Source organism: Triturus cristatus, chromosome 10 (genome assembly GCF_964204655.1).
Source record: "Triturus cristatus chromosome 10, aTriCri1.1, whole genome shotgun sequence".
Taxonomy (NCBI): domain Eukaryota; kingdom Metazoa; phylum Chordata; class Amphibia; order Caudata; family Salamandridae; genus Triturus; species Triturus cristatus.
In genome coordinates this window covers 66583348-66607773 of record NC_140593.1, presented here as the reverse complement: position 1 = coordinate 66607773, position 24426 = coordinate 66583348, and the positions used below count along the sequence as shown (strand labels likewise).

At 51.1% G+C, this 24426-nt stretch overlaps 1 protein-coding gene across 2 annotated transcripts in view; it reads left to right on the top strand.

The window, feature by feature from the left end:
• Positions 1-24426, top strand: part of RFTN1 (raftlin, lipid raft linker 1) — a 442525-nt gene that overhangs the window by 230950 nt on the left and 187149 nt on the right. The window contains exon 3 of one of the 2 annotated variants that reach the window (XM_085630441.1): positions 5156-5342. In XM_085630441.1, coding sequence (XP_085486567.1) covers positions 5156-5342 — 187 coding nt within the window. The remainder of the gene's footprint in view (positions 1-5155; positions 5343-24426) is intronic. The other variant, XM_085630442.1, reaches the window with a different exon arrangement.

Genomic DNA, 24426 nt, shown 5'->3' with positions numbered 1-24426 from the left:
TCAGGGGGGCCGTGGACCCCTTCTTGGTGCCCCTTCTGAGGGGCCGTGGACCCCTTCTTGGTGCCTTTTGAGGGTGTCCATGGGCCCCTTCTTGGTGCCTCTTCAGGAGGGCCATGGACCCCTTCTTGGTGCCTCTTCAGGGGGGCCGTGGACCCCTTCTTGGTGCCTCTTGAGGGGGTCCATGGGCCCCTTCCTGGTGCCTCTTCAGGGGGGCCATGGACCCCTTCTTGGTGCCTCTTCAGGGGGGCCGTGGGCCCCTTCTTGGTGCCTCTTCAGGGGGGCCATGGACCCCTTCTTGGTGCCTCTTCAGGGGGGCTGTGGACCGCGTTGGTGGTGCCTCTTCAGGGGGTCTGTGGACCCCTTTGTGGTGCCTCTTCAGGGGGACGTGGACCTCTTCTTTGTGCCTCTTCAGGGGGGCTGTGGACCCATTCTTGGTGCCTCTTGAGGGGGGGCGTGGACCGTAGAGGGAGATGGTCTTCAGGGGGCTGTGGATCGCATTGGTGGTGCCTCTTCAGGGGGTCCATGGACCCCTTTGTGGTGCCTCTTCAGGGGGGACGTGGACCTCTTCTTGGTGCCTCTTCAGGGGGGCCGTGGACCCCTTCTTGGTGCCCCTTCTGAGGGGCCGTGGACCCCTTGATGGCGCCTCTTCTGGGGGGCTATGGACCCCTTCTAGGTGCCTCTTCAGGGGGTCCGTGGGCCCCTTCTTGGTGCCTCTTCATTGGGGCCGTGGACCCTTTCTTGGTGCCCCTTCAGGGGGGCCGTGGACCCCTTTTTGGTGCCTCTTCAGGGGAGCTGTGGACCCCTTTGTGGCACCTTTTGAGGGGGTCCGTGGGCCCCTTCTTGGTGCCTATTCAGTGGGGCCATGGACACCTACTTGGTGCCCCTTCTGAGGGGCCATGGACCCCTTGATGGTGCCTCTTCTGGGGGGCCGTGGACCCCTTGATGGTGCCTCTTCTGGGGGGCCGTGGAGTAACAATAGTACTCACTTGAAGTCTGCTCTACCGCCTCTCCAGTAGATCTAACGTATGCATTATTAAAATAAATAAAATATGTAAAAAATAATCATAAGCATTTAAAAACATTTTAGTCAAAAGGTGATTGGTGGTTCAGGATGGCGCATGTGTGACTGTGCAAAGGTACAGTTTGCAATCAGTCATGCTCAGGACTGAACTAGCAATCAGTCATGCTCAGGACTGAACTAACAATCAGTCATGCTCAGGGCTGAACTAGCAATCAGTCATGCTCAGGGCTGAACTAACGATCAGTCATGCTCAGGGCTGAACTAGCGATCAGTCATGCTCAGGGCTGAACTGGCGATCAGTCATGCTCAGGACTGAACTAGCAATCAGTCATGCTCAGGACTGAACTAGCAATAGCGATCAGACATGCTCAGGACTGAACTAGCGATCAGTCATGCTCAGGGCTGAACTAGCGATCAGTCATGCTCAGGGCTCACCTAGCGATCAGTCATGCTCAGGGCTGAACCAGCGATCAGTCATGCTCAGGGCTGAACTAGTGATCAGTCATGCTCAGGGCTGAACCAGCGATCAGTCATGCTCGGGGCTGAACCAGCGATCAGTCATGCTCGGGGCTGAACCATCGATCAGTCATTATCGGGGCTGAACCAGCGATCAGTCATGCTCGGGGCTGAACCAGCGATCAGTCATGCTCGGGGCTGAACCAGCGATCAGTAATGCTCAGGGCTGAACCAGCGATCAGTCATGCTCAGGACTGAACTAGCGATCAGTCATGCTCAGGGCTGAACTAGCGATCAGTCATGCTCAGGGCTGAACTAGCGATCAGTCATGCTCAGGGCTGAACTAGCGATCAGTCATGCTCAGGGCTGAACTAGCGATCAGTCATGCTCAGGGCTGAACTAGCGATCAGTCAAGCTCATGACTGAACTAGCGATCAGTCATGCTCAAGGCTGAACTAGCGATTAGTCATGCTCCGGGCTGAACTAGCGATCAGTCATGCTCAGGACTGAACTAGCAATCAGTCATGCTCAGGACTGAACTAGCGATCAGTCATGCTCAGGGCGGAACTAGCGATCAGTCATGCTCGGGGCTGAACTAGCAATCAGTCATGCTCAGGGCTAAACTAGCGATCAGTCATGCTTGGGGCTGAACTAGCGATCAGTCATGCTCGGGGCTGAACTAGCGATCAGCCATGCTCGGGACTGAACTAGCAATCAGTCATGCTCAGGACTGAACTAGCAATCAGTCATGCTCAGGACTGAACTAGCAATCAGTCATGCTCAGGGCTGAACTAGCAATCAGTCATGCTCAGGGCTGAACTAGCAATCAGTCATGCTCAGGACTGAACTAGCAATCAGTCATGCTCAGGGCTGAACTAGCAATCAGTCATGCTCAGAGCTGAACTAGCAATAAGTCATGCTCAGGGCTGAACTAGCAATCAGTCATGCTCAGGACTGAACTAGCAATCAGTCATGCTCAGGACTGAACTAGCAATCAGTCATGCTCAGGACTGAACTAGCAATCAGTCATGCTCAGGGCTGAACTAGCAATCAGTCATGCTCAGGGCTGAACTAGCAATCAATCATGCTCAGGGCTGAACTAGCAATCAGTCATGCTCAGGGCTGAACTAGCAATCAGTCATGCTCAGGACTGAACTAGCAATCAGTCATGCTCAGGACTGAACTAGCAATCAGTCATGCTCAGGACTGAACTAGCGATCAGTTGCAGAATAAAACTACTTCGAACTGCTTATGATTGTCAAGAAAATCATATTAATCTGCACACCAAGACAGCCAGTGTTCAACAGTGGTATAACAAAACCTGAGGGGTCCCCCTTGCAAAGTACATGGAGGTCCCCCGGGCCCAGTCAGGAGCACTCAGGCCAGGGCCCCGCCACCCGTGCAGAGTGTGGGGGGGGGGGGCCTGGAGCTCAGGTGCCCCCTGGCACCGCTGGGGCTGTGGGGGCTAATGTTACTCCACTGGTGTTCAATGCACAGACAGTCTGTCAGTCCAGGAGGCCCTTGCAGCCTGCCTGTTCTCCCTTCCACTGTTTCAGGTGGGCAGGCACTTACAGACCCCGAGCTCCTGCACTTCTTGTATTGGGAAGGTGGCTTGCTTGCACTTTTCAGCAGAGCTCAATTACTTTGACAGGCAGAGACCACGTCCTAGGAGGCAGCATGTACTCTGGCCTAATGAACACCCGGCCTTCTCGCTTTTATGCATTCACTGTGATTGTCACCTTTAGGCACCGAAATCTGCACTTTGGCTTTGTCCGTCCCAAGCCCAATTGCTGCCATGTGTCTGTCTGAGGCCAGTGTTGATCCAGACACTACTTCTGTCCCACAACATCAGTCACTAGTTCTGATTCACACATGATTTTGTGAATACTCCCTGATTCTTACACCGGTGTGAAGTTACTCTCATATTTAAAAATCAGGCTGCCGGGAAAACTAGATGTGCTGAGTCATTAAAGCGTGTACTCGGTTCTATTTTGTATTATTGTTGAGGTACAAATCATGTAAATGGTCCTTGGCTTCCTGGGGCCGTATTACACAAGCACCTCAGGGGCCCTTTGGTATTACAGAAGGGGCTGCAGATGCGTGTGTGATACAGACGGCGCTGGCGTCCATACAGCGCCAGCGCTGTCATTGGAGGGCGTTCCCTCGTTTACTCTAAGAGCGAAGGTTCTTGTTGCGCTCTCACCGGCACCGGTGGTAACCTCACCCAACGGCTTCCAATTCCTGATCCCAGAAACAGAGCAGGGCGAGGACTATCCCCACCTCACGTGTGCCAACATGAAGGAGGTTGTTTATATTGAAAGAAACACCTTAATTCAATGAAGTGCCGTCATGTTGAGGGTCTGTAGGAACCGGGAGGTCCACCAGCACTGTGGAGGTTTCCTTCGCAGCACTGGGAGACCCTGCAGGCTTGTATGAAAGTAAGGGAACCGATATATACGAGATAAGGGAGGTCTGATGTCAACTGCACCTGGCCAGGTAGTCCTGGGTTCCTACTGAGAAGGTTGAAGTCCTGAGTATATTAAAATTAGGACTCCCCGTTTTATGGTATTTATTTTATTGCCATTTTTGTCTGTATTTATCCATATTTATGGTTTGCTACATTTATCCGTTTTTATCCATATTTATGGTTTGCTACTTTTATCCGTTTTTATCCATATTTATGGTTTGCTACTTTTATCCGTATTTATCCATATTTATTTTGGGTTTTCTGAAGAAAAAAAGCTGAAATTAGTATATTTCCATATTTATTTAACCGATAAATATGCTGTCATGCTTGAAAGCCTGCCTGGTTTCAGTGCTGTGAAGATGAATCAATGCGCTCATAAGAAAATGTGCAAATTTCAGTATCAACCTTGTGCGTATCTACGGCTGTTGAAGCCTCTTTACTAACATTCTTTGCTCTTCTAACCCCCTTACCTAGCAATCCACACAGCTATCATGGCAGACAGTATTTAGAATTATTCAAAAAGCAACCCCATTTCCGTTTTTATCCCCATTTAAAAATAAATACAGATGAGAAAATGAATGTTTTTCTGCCTGTATTTATCTGTAAAAATCAGTAAAAATGGAAAACGGGAATCATTCATCGTAATCCATGGCAGATGGACACAGACAGTCACTCAGGGATTGTGGCCCTTGGTCACTGGTGTGGGTAGAGTGTGCTGGAAACATAAAGGGACGTGGGCTTTCGGCTGCTTCCTAAAATTGCGCCTTGGTTCCTGGGTCGAATGATTCCACACCGCTTCAATCCTTAACTCATCCAAGGGTTTGTACCATCCCTGCGGAATGCCCTTCCAGTGCATCCAAAGTCGAAAAAAGGCTTCTCAGATTCAGAAGGTTGCTAAACCCTACCTATTCGGACAGACGTAGGATTACCAGTCCTCGAGCTGGTCTCCCTTGTCCACCGCCTGAAGAAGGGTTGCTGGCTATTCACCTACAACCAGCCGCATACTGGGGTCAATGCTCAGACCGCATTAACTCTTCTTTTAGCCATCTTTTTACCAGCGTATGTATCTTTAGTGATTTTAATTGTCAACTTTAAATGTCTGTGGTTGATTGCTGTGAAGATCAAAGCCCTCTGAGTGGTTTGTAGCACTTTGTCAATACCCTAAATGAATAAATAAATAAATAAATAATATGGCATGTGTTCATCTCCAGCAGGAATACCTGACTGCAGTGCCATCCAGATCCCTTCCCTCCATGATCTGCCGGCCCAGCTGCAGGAACTCTACCAGCGCGGCTTCGTGATGGCCGCCGTGCACCCATATGTGCAGCCTGCCGCCGAGAGGGGCCAGAACCCTCTGGAGCAGCTCTTCAGGGCTGTGCTGATCAAGAAGACGCAAAGGTAAGAGGTTGAAAATGAGGGGGAGGTGGGACACCTTATGGGAGGGACTGCACACCCAGTGGAGGGGCGTCAAACATGAGGAGTGCCGCCTAGGAAGCCAGCCAATCAGAGGCTACAGAAGGAGTGGGAGGGTCACTTGGTCAGAGCGCCCCTGAGGAGACTTCCAGAAAAAGAAGGTAGTTACTAGGCTGCAAAAACCCACCTGAGATTTCCGTATTAATGGGGTTACCAGGCCTTTTCTTCCACCTTGGCTTCTCTTTAAAACTCTCTCTGTTCTTTTTATCTCTCACCTCTTCTTGTTCCCTTCATCTCGCTCTTTCGATCTTCTTTTTTACTAAGTTCACAGCACTCACATCTCCATCCTTCAAAGAGCACATTAAATTGGGTCCGGGTTGGCTTATTTATTATAGAATGTAGATGTGATTCTGGTTTTCATGTACTCCTGTATACCTGGGTCCGCCTGGCGTCTACGCAGGATTGGCTAATCCATATGGACAAGGCACCAACTTTGGTGAACCTGACAATTTTAAAGGAAGACAAAATAATTTACTAAAAAATAAAAATAAAATAATGTTGAGGCCAACTGCATTTGTTCGCTCAGGGCATGAGGTACTAGCAGCTAGAGGAGGACCACCCCTGGGCTAATATGATGAGTGACTTACCTGGAGATAAGGTGATTTGCCCAAGAAAATACAGTGTCCATCAAGTTGGAGCCATGATTAGAATGTGCTTTTTTAAGGTCTCGCCTGACCCAGCGCATGCGCTGGTCTGGCGAGACTTATTGAGAGGGCTCCAAAAAGTGCTACCAGGCCAGCCTAGAGCTACAGTGCATGTGCGCGGGCTCGCGTGCCGCGCTTGACCGCGATTACTTTCACTTTCGACGCTTTGATGTTTGATCACGATCACTTTCGCGGCCGCATGGCCGCTTGGCATAGCCAATAGGTCTCGCTTTTGGGACCTTATAAGTATTTAGTTATGCAACTGTTGCATGGCTAAACACTTATAAGGTCCCAAAGGCGAGACCTATTGGCTATGCCAATGCTTGTTGTTTCTTAGTCGGCGAGACCTGCTGAGTGTGAGCATGTGCAGTGGACGGGGGAGTGGTTGCAGGAGCAGCAATTTAAGTTTCCTTTTCGTTTGAAAGACCCAGTGCTTGATTTGGAAAAAGGTTACAATTTGTTTAGGGGTCTAAGTGAGAACCGAGGAGAAAGCCAAGAAGAAGTCCTTTCCCTCCCCACGTTTTAATCAAGTCATATCCTGGCAGCCGCCCGGCACGCTGCCAGCTGAGCCCTCTCATAGCTGTCCTGTCTCTGCACACTGTAGCATGCACAGCGTCCAGGAGGGAAAACTACTGTCCTTCTTTTATTTCCATTATGGTTTGTGGAAATAGAAGAAGTGTTGCAGGTTTCGACGCCTCGTCAGGGGTAGTAAGTTAGAATACAACAAATGGTTGTGGCAAAGGCTGTCCTGTTTCTGTGGACGATTGAGTAAATGATAAAAGGACGTTCTGCTGTCTCCTGCTGCTCTGTCGCTTAAGGAAGCTGCCGACTGGCAACACCCCGACACAAGTTGAGCACTGGGATGCCCCCATTTTGGTCGGTCTTCAGAAGTTAGTATTTTGAGCAGACAATGAAACAATGGAGTCATCCACACTTACAAGAGGGGGGTACAGGAAGAGCTGCAAATACCCCCTCACTCCTTCTGTTTACTATGTGCATGTGCCAGAAACATCAACCGCACAGCGATGTCTTCCAAATGGTGGCTGATGACACGCTAATGCACTTTTAGTTATAAAGAGACCCAGCCAACCTGGCCACATCACCAGGAACAGGGTGCAGATATCTGTCTGCATGGAGCCAGGTTAGGATCACTGCCCCCCTCTTGGACAGGCCTTCTAACCTGGGAACACCCCCTTTTCCCCCACAGGCAGCTAACCGTGTGTGGGGCCATCTCTCGTTTGCATCCCACGTCATTAACACATATACTGAACAGTGAGACAGGCTGCAGCTATCAAAGATGTTTTTAAATCCTCCTTCTTCAAAACCACTATTGGGTGACGCTATCCCAAGTCCTGGCGAAAGCACACCTGGACTACTGCAACTTTATTTACTTACTTCCAGTGCTTAATTTGAGCCGGTGGTTGCCGGTGGGGGCCACAGGCACTCAGTTCTGGGGATTTGCACTTAATTTTCTTCCTCAGTCATTTACCAAGTGCAAGAGAGGGAAAACAAGCAAAGCAGAAAGATTGCGGAAGTGAAAAAAAGAAAAACCGTCACAAAGGGAGACAGCAGGAACCTGCAAGAGTCAGATAAAGGGGCATGCGGTGTCTGCAAGGTAACAAGAGAGGCCTGAGGTGGGTTCCACCCTACGCAGCATTGGTTTTCAGCGTGCCAGTACCACCTCAAGCTTCTGAGCAGAGCTTTGGGCACCGGCACTTATTCTTCTACAAATTAAGCATGGCATAAACCAATAAATGCCTCGCTCTGGAACCTTCACAACCAGATGGCATGAGTGTGCCTGAGCCTAGAACCTTATGGTCCTGTGGCTCCCGTGAGTTAAGAATCATATTCAAAGTTTACTACAAGGTACTTAAGGCCAACGGGAGAAAATGCCGGGTCCCTGCAGAAACTGGCACATGACTGTGAGCCCGCAGGAACCAGGGCCAGACGTATCAAGGGTTTGTGGTCACAACCCCTCCAATTCAGTCAAATGGATTTTCCAAATCGCTGAATGGGGTTTACAAATGATTATTGAATCTCAATTTTGAAGGAGTGTATTTGGGGCATCAATTCCAAATTGTGTACCCTATATATCAATGGTTTGTGGTTGTAATTCCGGTCACAAAGCATTGATCAGTTATCCACTCCCAAATTGAGGTGGTGACTGATTCGCAATGGGGAAGGGGCCCCCTTTGGACCCTTCTTTGGCAGCTTCAGGGAGAGCAGCTGCTGATCCAGAGGACCACTTTCTCTTCTTACTGAAGTTTTCCAAAACGGAAAACATAAAAAAGAAGCAGCCGTGGTTCCTTAAAAATAAAAGTTTTCATCTTTTAATCCAATCATGGGGATCATTTGTCCCTTGCAGGCTACCATCTCTGTCATTGTAGCCAATCACAGGGATCAAACATTGCAGCCTGCCTAATGAATATGACGAGGGCACAAGTCGGACATACACGCATGTTAGCCACCCATTATTTTCAGAAGGTGCACGCCGTCCGCCCTGCAAAGAAGTCGGCCCCATTAATATATGCTGAACTCGTCCCGGTGTAATTTTTTAGACACATTCAGGAGTGCCTTTTGGTCTGAGCAGCAACCTGCAGGCAGCTTTTTGTTTGTTGGACAGGCCTCACAGACGGCTTGCTCCCTCCCCGCTCGACAGGGCCCGAACTCCGGCCCACCTGGCATATCCCCGCGACAAGCACCTGTACGCCGTCTCCCGACGGACCCTCTGCCCTCGGACCCCTACTCATCACGGGGTCCAGCCCCACCAGCTTCCCCGGCCGGGTCAAGCCGCCATCTTGGGCCCTGCACCACGCGGCCGCATGGCCTCCCCTCGACCCTAACCCCGGGCCTGGCCGGCCCCGACATCCCGGCACCACCATCCACCCAGGAGGTGAGCGGACCACTTGGCAGGTCAATGGGAGAACGAAGTGTCAAGGGCTCTCCCCCGCCAGGTGCCGATCGCCCCCAGCTCCCCCAGGCACTGGCTCCACCCCCTGCTGGGTGTCTGGACACCTTCATCCCGGACCCCCCGACCTCCAAGTGCGAGGGTCCGGACATCAAAGGGCACCAGCCCTATAACTGAGGCAGCTCCGGAGCAGGAAGGCAGTTGTATCCTGGAGTCGAGAGACACCGAGTGAACTCAACCCTGACGGACTACTGGCGCTGCCGTAGCCCGCTCTTGTGAACCATCGTCCTGCCTGCTGGCGCTGCCGCGGCCTTCTGCAACCTTCATCTTCCTGGGACCTGCTGGCGCTGCCGCGGCCCGTTGTAACGACCATCCTCACCGGGACCTGCTGGCGCTGCCGCGGACCGTACATCTTCCGGGGACCTGCTGGCGCTGCCGCGGCCCGTTGTATCGACCATCCTCACCGGGACCTGCTGGCGCTGCCGCGGACCGTACATCTTCCGGGGACCTGCTGGCGCTGCCGCGGCCCGTTGTATCGACCATCCTCACCGGGACCTGCTGGCGCTGCCGCGGACCGTACCACCTAACCACCAAGCTCGAGGATTGTGAGCTCATCATCATCTCATCCGAACTACCTGATTGGTAAAGAGACTGACCCGCTACCCCCTTCCCTACCTTATGAGACTCTAATCGAGGGGACCCCTGAGTCCAGACCTCCTTGTATCCTCCTACCGTATCTTAAATAAGTGCCTATAAAGAACACTGAACCTTATCCGTGTGTGATATCTGTCTGTGGGGGGGAAGTTACTTGTCTGTACGATCGCTGGAGACGGCTCTCCCCGGAGACCTCTCCCCCTGACCCCGGCCGGCCCTCCCGGTCCGTCTACCTTTTCTAACATTGGTGGCCAGCGGCGCGATCCGAATCAACGCGTAATCGTACAGAAAGTAGCTCACCCCACGACATAAGCACGATGTCGACCAAAGATAGCAGCTCCACCGAGAAATTCCAAATGGAGAAATTAGAAGAATACAACCACCGCGAACTGAGACAATTTTGCATAGAACTTGGCATTGCTACCACCGGCCTGAGTACCAAGGATGATCTGAAGCGCGCTCTGGAGTCATGGACAGAAACGGGGGTCACAGGACCCTCCGACCAAAGCAGCGTCACACCAGACCAAACCAGCGTCACACCAGAGGGGAACGCCACGGCTCCCGAGGAGCAGGGAACGGGCCTCCCGCAAGAGGAGATCCGAGAAAGAGACAGAGTCAGATTACACGAGTTGGAGATGGCACGACTCAAGATGGATGGGGAACTCAAGTTAGCTGAACAGAAACTCAACCTCGAGCATATGCGGCTTCGAGAGGAACGAGAAGAAAAGCAGAGACAGAGAGAGCTGGAAGAGAAAAAAATAACGCTCGAGCACGAGCGCCGACTAGCGGAAATAGAACTGCGCAAACAGAATAAGGAACTGGGGGTGCCTGAGCGACCACACACCCCGGGGCCAAGTGAGAAAAAAGTTCACATCCCCAAGGATGTTGTCCGCGAATATGTCCGAGAAGACGACATACAACAGTGGTTTAAAGCCTATGAGATCGCAATGACCTCCCACCGGATCGACCGGAGTGATTGGGGAGCCGGACTTTGGGGGAGATTTATCAACGAGGGTCGCGATGCCCTGCTGCAGCTCCCCGATCACCAAATGTCGTCCTACGACCACATGAAGGCTGCCCTCCTCACCCGCTACGGCCTCACGCCCGAGATGTACCGCCAGAGGTTCAGAGATTGCACCAGGATCCCAGGTACAACTTGGGTAGAATACGTGAACTATTTCAGCCGGGCATTCGAAGGTTGGATCAAGGGAAGTCAGGTCACCACCTACGAACAACTCTTCAACCTTATGGTCTGGGAGCACCTGTCAAACAACTGTTTCGTCGAGCTCAGGCAGCACCTACTCGACAGTAAGCTGACTGACCCCCGGCAGCTCGCCGCCGAAGCTGACCGGTGGGAAAGCACCCGAGTGGGCCGGAGAGGGCCCCATGACCAGAACAGAGGCAACCAAGGCCAGCACCGTCCTCGGGGAGGAGGAGGGGGCCAGGGGCGAGGGAGAGACGCCTTACCAGCAACACCCGTGGCCAGCACCCCGCCTCCGGCCGGCCGGGGCAACCCCCCGTTGCGGCCTGGGTACCGAGCCAACGTCACGTGCCACCGGTGCCAGCGACTAGGCCACTACGCCAATGACCCGAACTGCCCGCTAAACCAAACACCCAAGCCCCGCCAGGTAGCGGCCGCTGCCCTAGGGGAAGAGCAATCATCGGAGGGACCCGAAGAGTACGAGCCGGTCCAGCAAGGGTGGGAACCGGCCGCCATGGTCCTGGCATGCCTAGGGGGAAGAGACATGGTTCCGCGGGCTCCCCTACCCGCCAACACCAGAAAATACGGTCAGTGGGTGACCATTAATGGACAGAGAGCCGAAGCCTTGCGTGACACCGGCGCCAGCGTGACGGCCGTCCGCTGTCATCTGGTGAAGCCCGAGCAGATCCTGCCGAACATTCTCTGCCCCGTCCGCTCGGCAGATAACTCTGAGAGTATGTGTAAGATGGCCTGCGTCCCGTTTGAATGGGGAGGGGTCTCCGGCCTACTGAAGGTGACGGTCCGGGACGATGCCCCCGTGGACTGCCTCCTGGGGAATGACCTCGAGAGTTCCCCGTGGGCCACCGTCGAGAAAAGAGAGCACCTGGGGATGCTGGGCCTCCCGGACTGGGCCTGCATAACCACCCGATCCATGGCCGCCCGTGCCACCCCCCGATCAGAAGAAACCGAATGGCCAGCACCTCCGCCCCCGGTTGCCCCCGTAGAGGACAACGGCGAGTCCGACCTCCCGGACCCGACTATCGAAGAAGACGCGCCACACCAGGACCTTCCGGATCTGGCTCAGTGGCGTCAAGAGGGGGGGCCCACCCAAGAACAGTTCCGCCAGGAACAAAAGACCTGTCCCTCCCTCGAGGGACTCCGCCAACAAGCCAATACCCAAAACGCCGGGGACACCACCGGAACCCACTGGGTCTACTGGGATAACGACCTGCTCTACAGCGAGCAAAGAATCGCCGAGCTGGGGGCCGGTCGAGTTCTGGTGGTACCGCTCCGCTTCCGAGACTTTCTGCTCAACCTGGCCCACGATGTCCCCCTGGCTGGACACCTGGGCCAGGACAAAACGTACAGTCGCCTGGTGACCCACTTTTTCTGGCCGAAAATGAGGAATGACGTCCTGAACCACTGCCGATCTTGCCCCACGTGCCAAGCCAGCGGGAAGAGTGGTCGGAAGCTGAAGGCCCCTCTGCAACCCTTCCCTGTGGTCACCACCCCGTTCGAGAGGGTGGGGATAGACATTGTGGGGCCTCTGGACCCCCGCACGGCACAAGGACACAGGTTCATCTTGGTACTAGTGGACCATGCCACCCGCTACCCCGAGGCGGTGCCCCTACGGACAGTGACAGCTCCGGTGGTTGGCCGGGCCCTGATGGGGATCTTCTCCCGGGTAGGCTTCCCCCGAGAAGTCGTCAGCGACCGAGGTACGAATTTCATATCTAAATACATGAAGTCCCTCTGGCAACAATGCGGGGTCACCTACAGATTCACGACCCCCTATCACCCCCAGGGGAACGGACTAGTGGAGCGTTTTAACCGCACTCTCAAGGGGATGATTGGGGGATTGGAAGAGCCTCTCCGTCGCCAGTGGGATGTACTGCTCCCGTGCCTCCTCTTCGCCTACCGGGAAGTTCCCCAGAAGTCCCTCGGTTTTAGCCCCTTCGAACTCCTGTACGGGCACCCTGTGCGAGGGCCCCTCAGCCTAGTCAAGGAAGGTTGGGAGATGGCCCCCTTAACGACCCCTCCAGACGTCTTCAAATACGTCCTGGCCTTACGAAACCAGACCCGGCGCTTCAGGGAGATGGCCAAGGCGAACCTCGAGGCCAGCCAGGAGGACATGAAGAGGTGGTATGATCACAATGCCTCCTCCGTTGAATTCGAGCCTGGGCAGCAAGTATGGGTGATGTCCCCCACCGAACCATGTGCCCTGCAAGACAAGTGGACGGGGCCCTTCAAAGTGGTCGAGCGTAAAAGCCCCGTCACTTACCTCATCGACATGGGGTCCCCCCGGAACCCCCTGCGGGTCCTCCACACCAACCGGCTCAAACCACACTTTGTGCGCTCCGAACTGAGCCTCTTGATGGCTACAGACAGTGGTACAGAAGAAGACTCCGAGCCCCTCCCGGATCTCCTAAAGACTCAGGAGAAGGACGGCTCCGTGGATGGGGTCCGGCTCTCTGACGCCCTCACTTCGGAGCAGCGCCAGGACTGCCGGGACCTCCTGCTGCAGTTCGCTGCCCTGTTCTCCCTCACCCCCGGGGTCACTCCTTGGTGTTTGCACGACGTAGACACCGGGGACAGTCCCCCTGTCCGGCACCGGGCCTACCGCGTACCAGATCGGGTACGGGCCTGCATACAGGAGGAAGTGGCCAAGATGCTCACGATCGGGGTCATCGAGCCCTCGGACAGTCCCTGGGCCAGTCCGGTTGTATTAGTTCCCAAGGCCGCTGCCCCCGGCACCGCCCCTGAACTGAGATTCTGCGTCGACTACCGGGGCTTGAACGCTGTCACCCGGACCGACGCTCATCCCATCCCCCGAGCAGACGAGCTGATCGACCGGCTGGGGGCCGCCCGCTACCTTAGTATCTTCGACCTAACGGCGGGCTACTGGCAGATCGGCCTCACACCCAGGGCTCAGGAACGGTCAGCCTTCTCCACCCCCGACGGCCACTATCAATTTAAGGTCATGCCCTTTGGCATGAAGAATGCCCCCGCCACGTTCCAACGTCTTGTGAACCAGGTCTTGGCGGGGCTCGAAGAATTCAGCGCTGCCTACCTGGACGATATCGCTGTATACAGCCGCCACTGGTCCGACCACCTCCGTCACCTCCAAGAGGTCCTCCAAGCCCTCCAGCGGGCCGGCCTCACCATTAAGGCCGGCAAGTGCCAAATTGGCCAAGGGTCTGTGACCTACCTTGGGCACCAAGTGGGAAGCGGGCTGGTGGCCCCACTACAACTTAAGATTGCTGCCATCCAGTCTTGGCAGCCCCCCGTCACCCAGACCGAGGTCCGAGCCTTCTTGGGGCTCACCGGCTACTACCGGCGGTTCGTGAAGGACTACGGCAGCATCGTGGGGCCCCTCACGGGTCTCACATCCAAGAATCAACCGAAGCGGGTCAACTGGACTCCTGATTGTCAAGCGGCCTTCGAGGAGCTGAAGGCCGCCCTGTGCACCGCCCCGGTGCTCCAGGCCCCCGATTACAGTCGGGAATTTGTGGTGCAGACCGACGCCTCCGACCACGGCATCGGAGCCGTCCTCTCTCAGTTGAACCCCGAAGGTCATGACCAGCCGGTGGCCTTCATCAGTCGACGTCTCCTGGCCCGAGAACAGCGTTGGAGCACCATCGAGAGGGAGGCATTTGCAGTAGTGTGGGCCCTCAAAAAGCTCCGACCCTATCTCTTCGGTACCCACTTCCGGGTACAAACCGACCATCGACCCCTGCAATGGCTGATGCAGATGCGGGGGGAGAACCCAAAACTCTTGCGCTGGTCCATTTCCCTGCAGGGAATGGACTTCACTGTGGAGCACCGACCAGGCCAAGACCACGCCAACGCGGATGGCCTGTCCCGCTTTTTCCGCCTCGACGAAGAGAGTCCCCAAGGAGATGGGTGACTCTCCCCGCCTTCAGCTGGGGGGGACGCATGTTGGACAGGCCTCACAGACGGCTTGCTCCCTCCCCGCTCGACAGGGCCCGAACTCCGGCCCACCTGGCATATCCCCGCGACAAGCACCTGTACGCCGTCTCCCGACGGACCCTCTGCCCTCGGACCCCTACTCATCACGGGGTCCAGCCCCACCAGCTTCCCCGGCCGGGTCAAGCCGCCATCTTGGGCCCTGCACCACGCGGCCGCATGGCCTCCCCTCGACCCTAACCCCGGGCCTGGCCGGCCCCGACATCCCGGCACCACCATCCACCCAGGAGGTGAGCGGACCACTTGGCAGGTCAATGGGAGAACGAAGTGTCAAGGGCTCTCCCCCGCCAGGTGCCGATCGCCCCCAGCTCCCCCAGGCACTGGCTCCACCCCCTGCTGGGTGTCTGGACACCTTCATCCCGGACCCCCCGACCTCCAAGTGCGAGGGTCCGGACATCAAAGGGCACCAGCCCTATAACTGAGGCAGCTCCGGAGCAGGAAGGCAGTTGTATCCTGGAGTCGAGAGACACCGAGTGAACTCAACCCTGACGGACTACTGGCGCTGCCGTAGCCCGCTCTTGTGAACCATCGTCCTGCCTGCTGGCGCTGCCGCGGCCTTCTGCAACCTTCATCTTCCTGGGACCTGCTGGCGCTGCCGCGGCCCGTTGTAACGACCATCCTCACCGGGACCTGCTGGCGCTGCCGCGGACCGTACATCTTCCGGGGACCTGCTGGCGCTGCCGCGGCCCGTTGTATCGACCATCCTCACCGGGACCTGCTGGCGCTGCCGCGGACCGTACATCTTCCGGGGACCTGCTGGCGCTGCCGCGGCCCGTTGTATCGACCATCCTCACCGGGACCTGCTGGCGCTGCCGCGGACCGTACCACCTAACCACCAAGCTCGAGGATTGTGAGCTCATCATCATCTCATCCGAACTACCTGATTGGTAAAGAGACTGACCCGCTACCCCCTTCCCTACCTTATGAGACTCTAATCGAGGGGACCCCTGAGTCCAGACCTCCTTGTATCCTCCTACCGTATCTTAAATAAGTGCCTATAAAGAACACTGAACCTTATCCGTGTGTGATATCTGTCTGTGGGGGGGAAGTTACTTGTCTGTACGATCGCTGGAGACGGCTCTCCCCGGAGACCTCTCCCCCTGACCCCGGCCGGCCCTCCCGGTCCGTCTACCTTTTCTAACATTGTTATTTTAAATTCCAGCAGGCACAAACAAGGCCAAAGTTAAGGGGCCATCAGGCCTTTTGTTCCCATATCCTGGCTGAGAGCTATCTGGAGCCTCACACCTCAATGCAATGTAGGGGAAACAAAGGCTCGCAGCTTATCACTTCACAGGTACTTAAGAGAGGCAGCTTTTGACTTTGCTCAGTCCCTGTATGTAAGAGATATGGAAACACTGTAAGAATGTCAGATGTGTTGGTCGCCCTAGAATTTACACAAATAACAATCTAAATACCACTATTTTCTTGTATTTCTTTTATAGCGCTACTCGTCCCAATGCAGGGTGTCAGAGCACTTTACATCGCATGTACAGATTAATCACTGACAATAAATCATACGTGTGTAAAGAAATGTACAGGAGGATGTGTCTCATAAGACAGGGTGGGCTGCAAGATGTAGGAGTCACATGTCCTACATAGATCATGGTGCTATAATAGAAGGACTACAATTTATTAACTGCAAATAACAAAAGGGTCTCTGTGTTCATGTAGCTTACCTAGCTACATAAAATGAAAATCTGTCACCTGCATGTTACATGATGTGTTTTGCAGGAGACACATTAACCCTCAAAGCTACTTTGATTTGAAACGGGGACTAGACAAACACATCCCCTCCGCGTACGTTGCAGGTAGGCCCCGTCAAGTTTTGTTACGCCATTGGCGTTAACCTCCCCTACCATTATCATTATTCCCTGCCATTTCGTTGGCACGCAAAGATCTCTGCAGCAGATGCCTTAACCCCATAAGATATTTTAAGATGCAGACTTTGCAACCAATTAAACAGAACAGATTTACTTTCATGTTTTTCCTTGTTGCCAATTTCTTTCTGGCAGGGGTTTAAAAGTGAATAAGTTGAGGCCCAGATTTCACGTTGATTGAATCACTTTTTATTTTTTAACAACCCCGACGCAAACTCTCATTGGCCCTCATGTAAAGATGTCAACTATAGAGAGGTCATCTGAAACCTGAGCAGATGGCTTTAATGGAGCAGGAAGTGAACGCTCTTTCGGCCAACCAGAAATGATCATGTTCTTGACAGCTTTGAGAATATTATCCTCATCATATGCTTTAAACCAATCAGATTGTGAAAAGGTAAGAGATGTGAAAGAAGAGTCATTAATGGAGGCAACAACACACTCAATCTCATCAAACTTTGAGTCAGAGGGACTGTCTTTTAATGGTAATCTAGAAAGACAGTCCGCTCTGACATTGTGTCCCCCAGAGATATGTCGAATGGTGAAACTGTATTCATGTAATCTTGAAAGAATGCGTACAAGCCTTGCGGAGGCTTTTCCAGTGCCACTGCCATGGAGTAGATGCACAAGTGGTTTCTGATCACTTAACAGAATGAAATGAGAGCCCCAAATAAAACTTTAAAATGTTTCCACTGCCCATGAACAGGGAAGGGCTTCTCTCTCCGTCGTACTGTAATTCATTTCAGCAGAAGAAAGAGACCTGGATGCAAATCCTAGGGTATGTTCTTTTGAACCAAACCACTGGCAAAGAACTGCACCTAAACCAAATTGACTTGCGTCGACTGAAATAGAACATTGAACACCTGGGGTAAAAGAAGACAAGGCGGGGGCCTCAATGATGACTTTTTTGATGAGAGTAAAAGAGACACAATGTTCTGAAGACCAGACACATTTTTCATTTTTCTTTAAAAGATTGCGCAAAGGTTGAACAGTTTGGGAGTAGCCTTGTGTAAACCTTGAATAATACTCCGTCATGCCCAAAAATGATTTCAACTTGTCTTTGTCTTTGGGAATTTGGACATTGGAGATGGCTTGTGTAAGCGAAAATGTTGGTTTAATGCCAGTTGAAGAAATAGAGTGTCCTAAATAATCAACTTCAGTTTTGAAAAATATACATTTCTCCTTGCCTAAGGTAATACCTGCATCTTTGAAACGAGAAAGCACCTCGTTTAAAGTGTTGATATGTTTATTTTTGTTCCTTGAAAAAATTTAAACATCATCTTGGAAAGCTTGAACAGATTTGATGTTTTCTAACAAACAATCCATACATTTTTGAAAAACGCTGGCCGCAGAGGCCAGACCAAATGGTAATCTTAAATATTTAAAGGCTCCAAAAGGCATAATGAAAGTGGTTAAATCAGTAGATTGAGGTGAAAGAGGAATCTGATGGTATGCACTGCGAAGATCAAGCAAAGTGAAGTATGTGGAGCCATTAATGCCTGTTAGTAAATCTTGTATCTTGGGAAGGGGATGACAATCAATGAGTATATTCTGATTGAGGGAACGAAGGTCAGCACAGAGGTGGATACTTGAGTCCTTTTTCCTTAAGATAACAATGGGACTAACCCATTGGGATGAATTTGTGGGTTCAATGATGCCTTCTGAGACCATTTTATCTAATACAGTTTTAAGATCTTCTCTCACACTCAATTGGATGGATCTGAGTTTGTGTGTAATGGGTATGGCATCTGGTTTAAGTTTGATTGAATGCTCGAAATTCTTAATTTAACCTACTTGTGTACTGAAAACCTCTGGAAATTGAGAGGTGATGTCATTCATAATTGACTCAAAATCCTCTGAAATATTTGATATTTCAACATCGAGTTGAACTGGATTATCAGAACCGGGAACCAATTTCAAACCCATCTTGGCGAGATCTTGCCAACCAATGATGTTTTTTCCTTTTATAGCAACATAGACTTTGGTATTAACACATTTACCAAGACAAGTGATATCAGCAACAAAGAAACCTAACATGTCTATATCTTTATCCCCATATGCTTTGGGAATGATGTCTAGGTTATGCAAAGAAAAAGAAGAGGACAAATGGTTCTCATACATGGAATCAGAAATATTGGTGACAGGGGCACCCGAATCTGCCATCATCTTGATTGACTTGTCTGCAATCAAAACCTCACAAGTGGGATCTTTGGCTCGAACTTGATTAGTCAAATCCTCACAACAGTCAATTGAAGGCATAACCTTTTTAGGAAGACTATTAGAAATTAAATCCACGGTGTTTATGTTAAGACTCTCTAAAGATGAAGAAACATCAAGAGAAGAAACATTAGCATCAGGATATTGATGTTCCTGTGAGGAAATGGAGCTAACTTGAACCATCCGTTTGCTCCTACAAACGGAGTTAAAATGTCCCATTTTATTACAATTTGTACATTTCTTACCAAGAGCATAACATATGGGACTGTTTCCAAGATGTGACTTTGATCCGCACCTGTAACAAACAGTGGTAAATTTCCTTTCAAAAGGTTTTGTTAACTTGTTTTTAACAGCAATAGCATTAATTATTGAATCATTTTGTACCAAATTGACAGGAGAAATATTTTTACTTGAAATGCATTTTGATGGAATGGTGGATCTTTCAATGCTCTTAGCCATGTCTATAACTTCTGACAAAGTGGGATCTCTACAGCTTAGGATACGCTCTTGAATTTTCTTGTGCAAACAACTATAAACAAACTGATCCCTAATAGACATATCAAGCGAAGCACCAAAGTTACAATCTGCCGCTAAGTTCCTTAGAGCTGAAATAAATTCTTCAACAGTCTCACTGGGATCTTGTTTCCGTTTCATGAATTTGAAACGTTCGAGCATGACATTTGGTCGTTCTAGGAATTTCTTATTGAGTCTCTGGACGGCGTCCGTATAAACGTTCCAACCATCACCATTTCCAGGAGGGGGAATCGAATTCGGTAAGTTGTGAAAAACGTGACGACCAGCAGTTCCCAAATGGCTATATAAAATTGCTAATTTGCGTTTGGGTGAGTATTCCTCGGCATCAATGGCACTCAAGTAGCTCTCAAAGCGGCGGAACCAAATCTTCCAGGATTCATTTGGTTTACCATTAACCGGAAGAAAATTATTCAAATTAACAATATGTTGATTTGATGCCATCTTAAACTGAAGAAGAGGAGATTGTCTTTTCTTTTTTTTTTTTTAGTAGAACACTTTTGATTAATCAAGAATTCTTTAAAGTTTTCAATGAAAACATGAAATGTGTCACAGCATGGTGACTTCTTGAAAATAAAGTTTCTTTGTGGTGCTTGAATACTCTTTTCCTTTTTTTTATTTAAAATTGAATAATGTAGAAAAATGACATACCGTTCAAATCTATGTTGATGAGCATCTGATTACTCGATCCTGGAATAAACGATCGTATTTTGAAGTGAAACAGCTGTTTGCACGATTATTACTCGATCCTACATGAAACGATCGTATTTTGAAGTGAAGTTTGAAAAAGATGGCCGCAGAAGCGTGGCAATGTGGTGACGTCACAAGAAGATTGAAACGTAGAGGTTAACTTGTATTCACTCACAGGTGTTGCGTGTGCTTCAAAGATGGCGGCTTACGTTGCGTGATGACATCATCACGTTCTTGAAAGTGAAGAGACGATTGGTCTGTGATGCTGAAATTGACAGAAAACGTCAACATTCCATTAAAAGTGAAGTGAAAGTCCCACTTCGTCCGGAAATGTAGGAAAGACCACGATGAACAGATCCAGCGTAGCAATGACAACTGTGGAAAGGATCCGAGCAAGCAGGGGTCGCTGAAGCAGGGAATCCGTCCAACTTGGTGAAATGCTGATAAAAGTTGAACCGCTCGTCGCCAAATGTAAAGATGTAAATATGCGGGTAATTCAAGGATGGAGTCGGCGAGGAAGGTAAGTACAAGGAAGTAGATTTATTTCTCCAGCACAGCAAATTCACGGGAGTACTGCTGCTCTCGTTGAAGGACAGCTGCAGAGTGGCAATTCAAGAGTTGCAGCTCCAAGCGATAACAGAACCTCGAGCGTGACACTCTCAAACATAAACATATTTGCGAGTGCGCACGCCAGAGGCTTCACAACATGGGATGTGAGACATAGGAATGGAAATAAAGAAAGTACAAAGCTAAGGTGGAAAACATGAATAACAATAATATACAACAGAAGCCTTTTACAACTCAAATGTACTCATGATAGACCTGCTTAACATATGTATGAGCTGGTAAAATCTGATGTCACTTCTTGTAATGTCACTTCCTGTGAGGTCATGGATTGTGATGCCACTTCCTTCGATCCCACGTGCAATGTCACGTGCTGTGATGCTGTGCTCTGTGACAATCACCCCCCCTTTTGTACCGCTTTGTTCGCCATAAGTTGGCAGGGTATGCTCAGACGTGAGTCCCTTGCTCACTTTGCCACTGGATTCAAGCAAGCCTGGCTGAAGACGCCTGAAATGCCAGAAACCGGTCCTAGGAAGCTTGTTTCCGGTCCAGGGAAGGCATGGCTTTGCAGTTCGGGCTGGACTGTTCCCATGAGGCACAGGGTCAGACTGATTTGCATATGGCCATGTCTGAACTGGGGTGGCAGAGTGGGCTAAAGAACGGTGATGGATTAAACCCAGATCAGTTGACTGGGGGTGAGTGCTTGCAATGTTCAACACTCCGTCCACCATTTCCTTTGGTTTTTGCTTTGTTCGCCATAAGTTGGCAGGGTATGCTCAGACGTGAGTCCCTTGCTCACTTTGCCACTGGATTCAAGCAAGCCTGGCTGAAGACGGCTGAAATGCCAGAAACCGGTCCTAGGAAGCTTGTTTCCAGTCCAGGGAAGGCATGGCTTGGCAGTTCGGGCTGGACTGTTCCCATGAGGCACAGGGTCAGACTGATTTGCATATGGTCAGACTGATTTGCATATGGCCATGTCTGAACTGGGGTGGCAGAGTGGGCTAAAGAACGGTGATGGATCAAACCCAGATCTGTTGACTGGGGGTGAGTGCTTGCAATGTTCAACACTCCGTCCACCATTTCCTTTGGTTTTTGCTTTGTTCGCCATAAGTTGGCAGGGTATGCTCAGACGTGAGTCCCTTGCTCACTTTGCCACTGGATTCAAGCAAGCCTGGCTGAAGACGGCTGAAATGCCAGAAACCGGTCCTAGGAAGCTTGTTTCCAGTCCAGGGAAGGCATGGCTTGGCAGTTCGGGCTGGACTGTTCCCATGAGGCACAGGGTCAGACTGATTTGCATATGGTCAGACTGATTTGCATATGGCCATGTCTGAACTGGGGTGGCAGAGTGGGCTAAAGAACGGTGATGGATCAAACCCAGATCTGTTGACTGGGTGTGAGTGTTTGGTTCTGATGCTCCGTCCATCACCACCCCCTTTTGTACCGCTGTGCTCTGTGATGTCACGCACCATGATGTCACATGCATACTGCCCAACTGGGTCAGTCCCCCCACTTTTATTTCGGTCTTTTGCCCTTAATATGACCCCTTGTGACTCGGTATTTGGTAAACTGGCCTGGTTCATTAGTTCACGCACCTTAGATCAATGAACTGTATTTATAAAAAGAAGGGCCAAGGCTGGAAAACGTTTCCCAATGACGTGGAGTCATCAGGTGGCCTTACACCTGAAGAACTGGTCTGCAGGGAAGGCCACGGAGCATGTGGGTGGGAGTTGAGGGGCATCAGTCAGGGCTCTGGTCCCTCACCCCATTCCATGATTTCACCATCACACGAACTCAGCTGACCTTTGCAGTGCTCCGAAGTGGCCGGAAGCCGCTGCGCAGCGCTTTGTGAAGCCCCCGCATAAACAATGAAAGTGGTGGCGCGAGCGCCGGCGCCAGCGGGAATCCAGACTTCATACGAAATGTCACGCAGAGCCCTCCCCTCGCCCCCCCCCGGGGGCGGCCAGCCTTGGCGGCCGGGCCCGGCCACGTTGGCTGCGAAGGAGGCGGATGTTGTTCCTGGCAGAAAGGCTGATTTCGGGGACTTATATTTAGGTTCACGGCGAATCCGGCAGCTGTGTCAGAGAGCACAAGGGTGGCTTGAGGCATGCGGGGGGCGAGGGTGAAAAATGTGTCGAAATCACCCGAGAAAATACCGGAGGAGGGTTCGGGAAGGAGGCCGGTGTGCCCTGCCCTCTGCTTGGAGTTTCTTCAGCTGGGCTTACATCTGCTGCGGAGGCGTGCCTCGGACCCGTGCCAGCACAGAGGGCTGTCTGTCGTGCATGGAGTAACCCCACCAGGCATGTCTGCAGTCTGTTTGCGGTTGTTAGCTCTGCCCTGCAGTAGGCAGGGTGTTGGAGGTCTGTCCTACAGTATCAGAAGGGTTGGCAGATCCTGCCTTGGGTGCCTCTATCTTCTGTCTGTAGAGTTGGCAGCCTCTATCTGTAAAGATGGCAGCCTCTATCTGTAAAGATGGCAGCCTCTATCTGTAAAGATGGCAGCCTCTATCTTCTGTATGTAGACATGGTTGCCCCTATCTTCTATCTGTAAAGTTGGTTGCCCCTATCTTCTATCTGTAAAGTTGGTTGCCTCGCTCTTCTGTCTATAGAGTTGTCAGCCTCTATCTTCTGTATGTAGACATGGTTGCTTCTATCTTCTATCTGTAGAGTTGGGTGCCTCTATCTTCTATCTGTAAACTTGGGTGCCTCTATCTGTAGAGTTGGTTGCCCCTATCTTCTATCTGTAAAGTTGGTTGCCTCTATCTGCTGTTCTGTAAAGTTGGCTGCCTCTATCTTCTGTCTATAGAGTTGTCAGCCTCTACCTTCTATATGTAGACTTGGTTGCCTCTATTTTCTATCTGTAAAGTTGGTTGCCTCTATCTTTTATCTGTAGGGTTAGCAGCCTCTATCATCTATTTGTAGAGTTAATTGCTTCTCTCCTCTATCTGTAAAGTTGGTTGCCTCTATCTTCTGTTCTGTAAAGTTGGCTGCCACTGTCTTTTATCGGTAGAGTTGCTCGCCTCGATCGTGTACCTGTAAAGTTGGTTGCCTCAATCTTCTAATCTGTAAAGTTGGTTGCGTCTATATTCTGTCTGTAAAGTTGGTTGCCTCTATCGTCTATTTGTAAAGTTGGTAGCCTCTATCTTCTGTTCTGTAGAGTGTGTTTCCTCTATCTTCTAGCTGTATATTTGTCAGCCGCTGTCTTCTATCTGTAAAGTTGGCAGCCTCTGTCTTCTGTCTGTAGAGATGGCAGCCTCTACCTTCTATCTGTAGAGTTGGTTGCCTATATCTTCTGTTTTCTAAAGTTGGTTGCCTCTATCTCATATCGGTAGAGTTAGCATCCTCTATCATCTATCTGTAGAGTGGTTGCCTCTATTTTCCATCTGTAGAGTTAGCAGCCTCTACCCTCTATCTGTAGAGGTGGTTGTCTCTATCGTGTATCTGTAAAGTTGGTTGCCTCTATCTTCTGTTCTGTAAAGTTGGTTGCCTCAATCTTCCATCTGTAGAGTTAGCAGCCTCTATCGTCTATCTGTAGAGTTGGCAGCCTCTATCGTCTATCTGTAGAGTTGATTGGCTCTATCTTCAATTTGTAAAGTTGGTTGCTTCTATCTTATATCTATAGAGTTGGCAGTCTGTCTTCTAGCTGTAGACTTGGCAGCCTCTATCTTATATATGTAGAGGTGATTGCCTCTATCTTCTGTCTGTAAAGTTGGTTGCCTCTATCTTCTGTCTGTAAAGTTGGT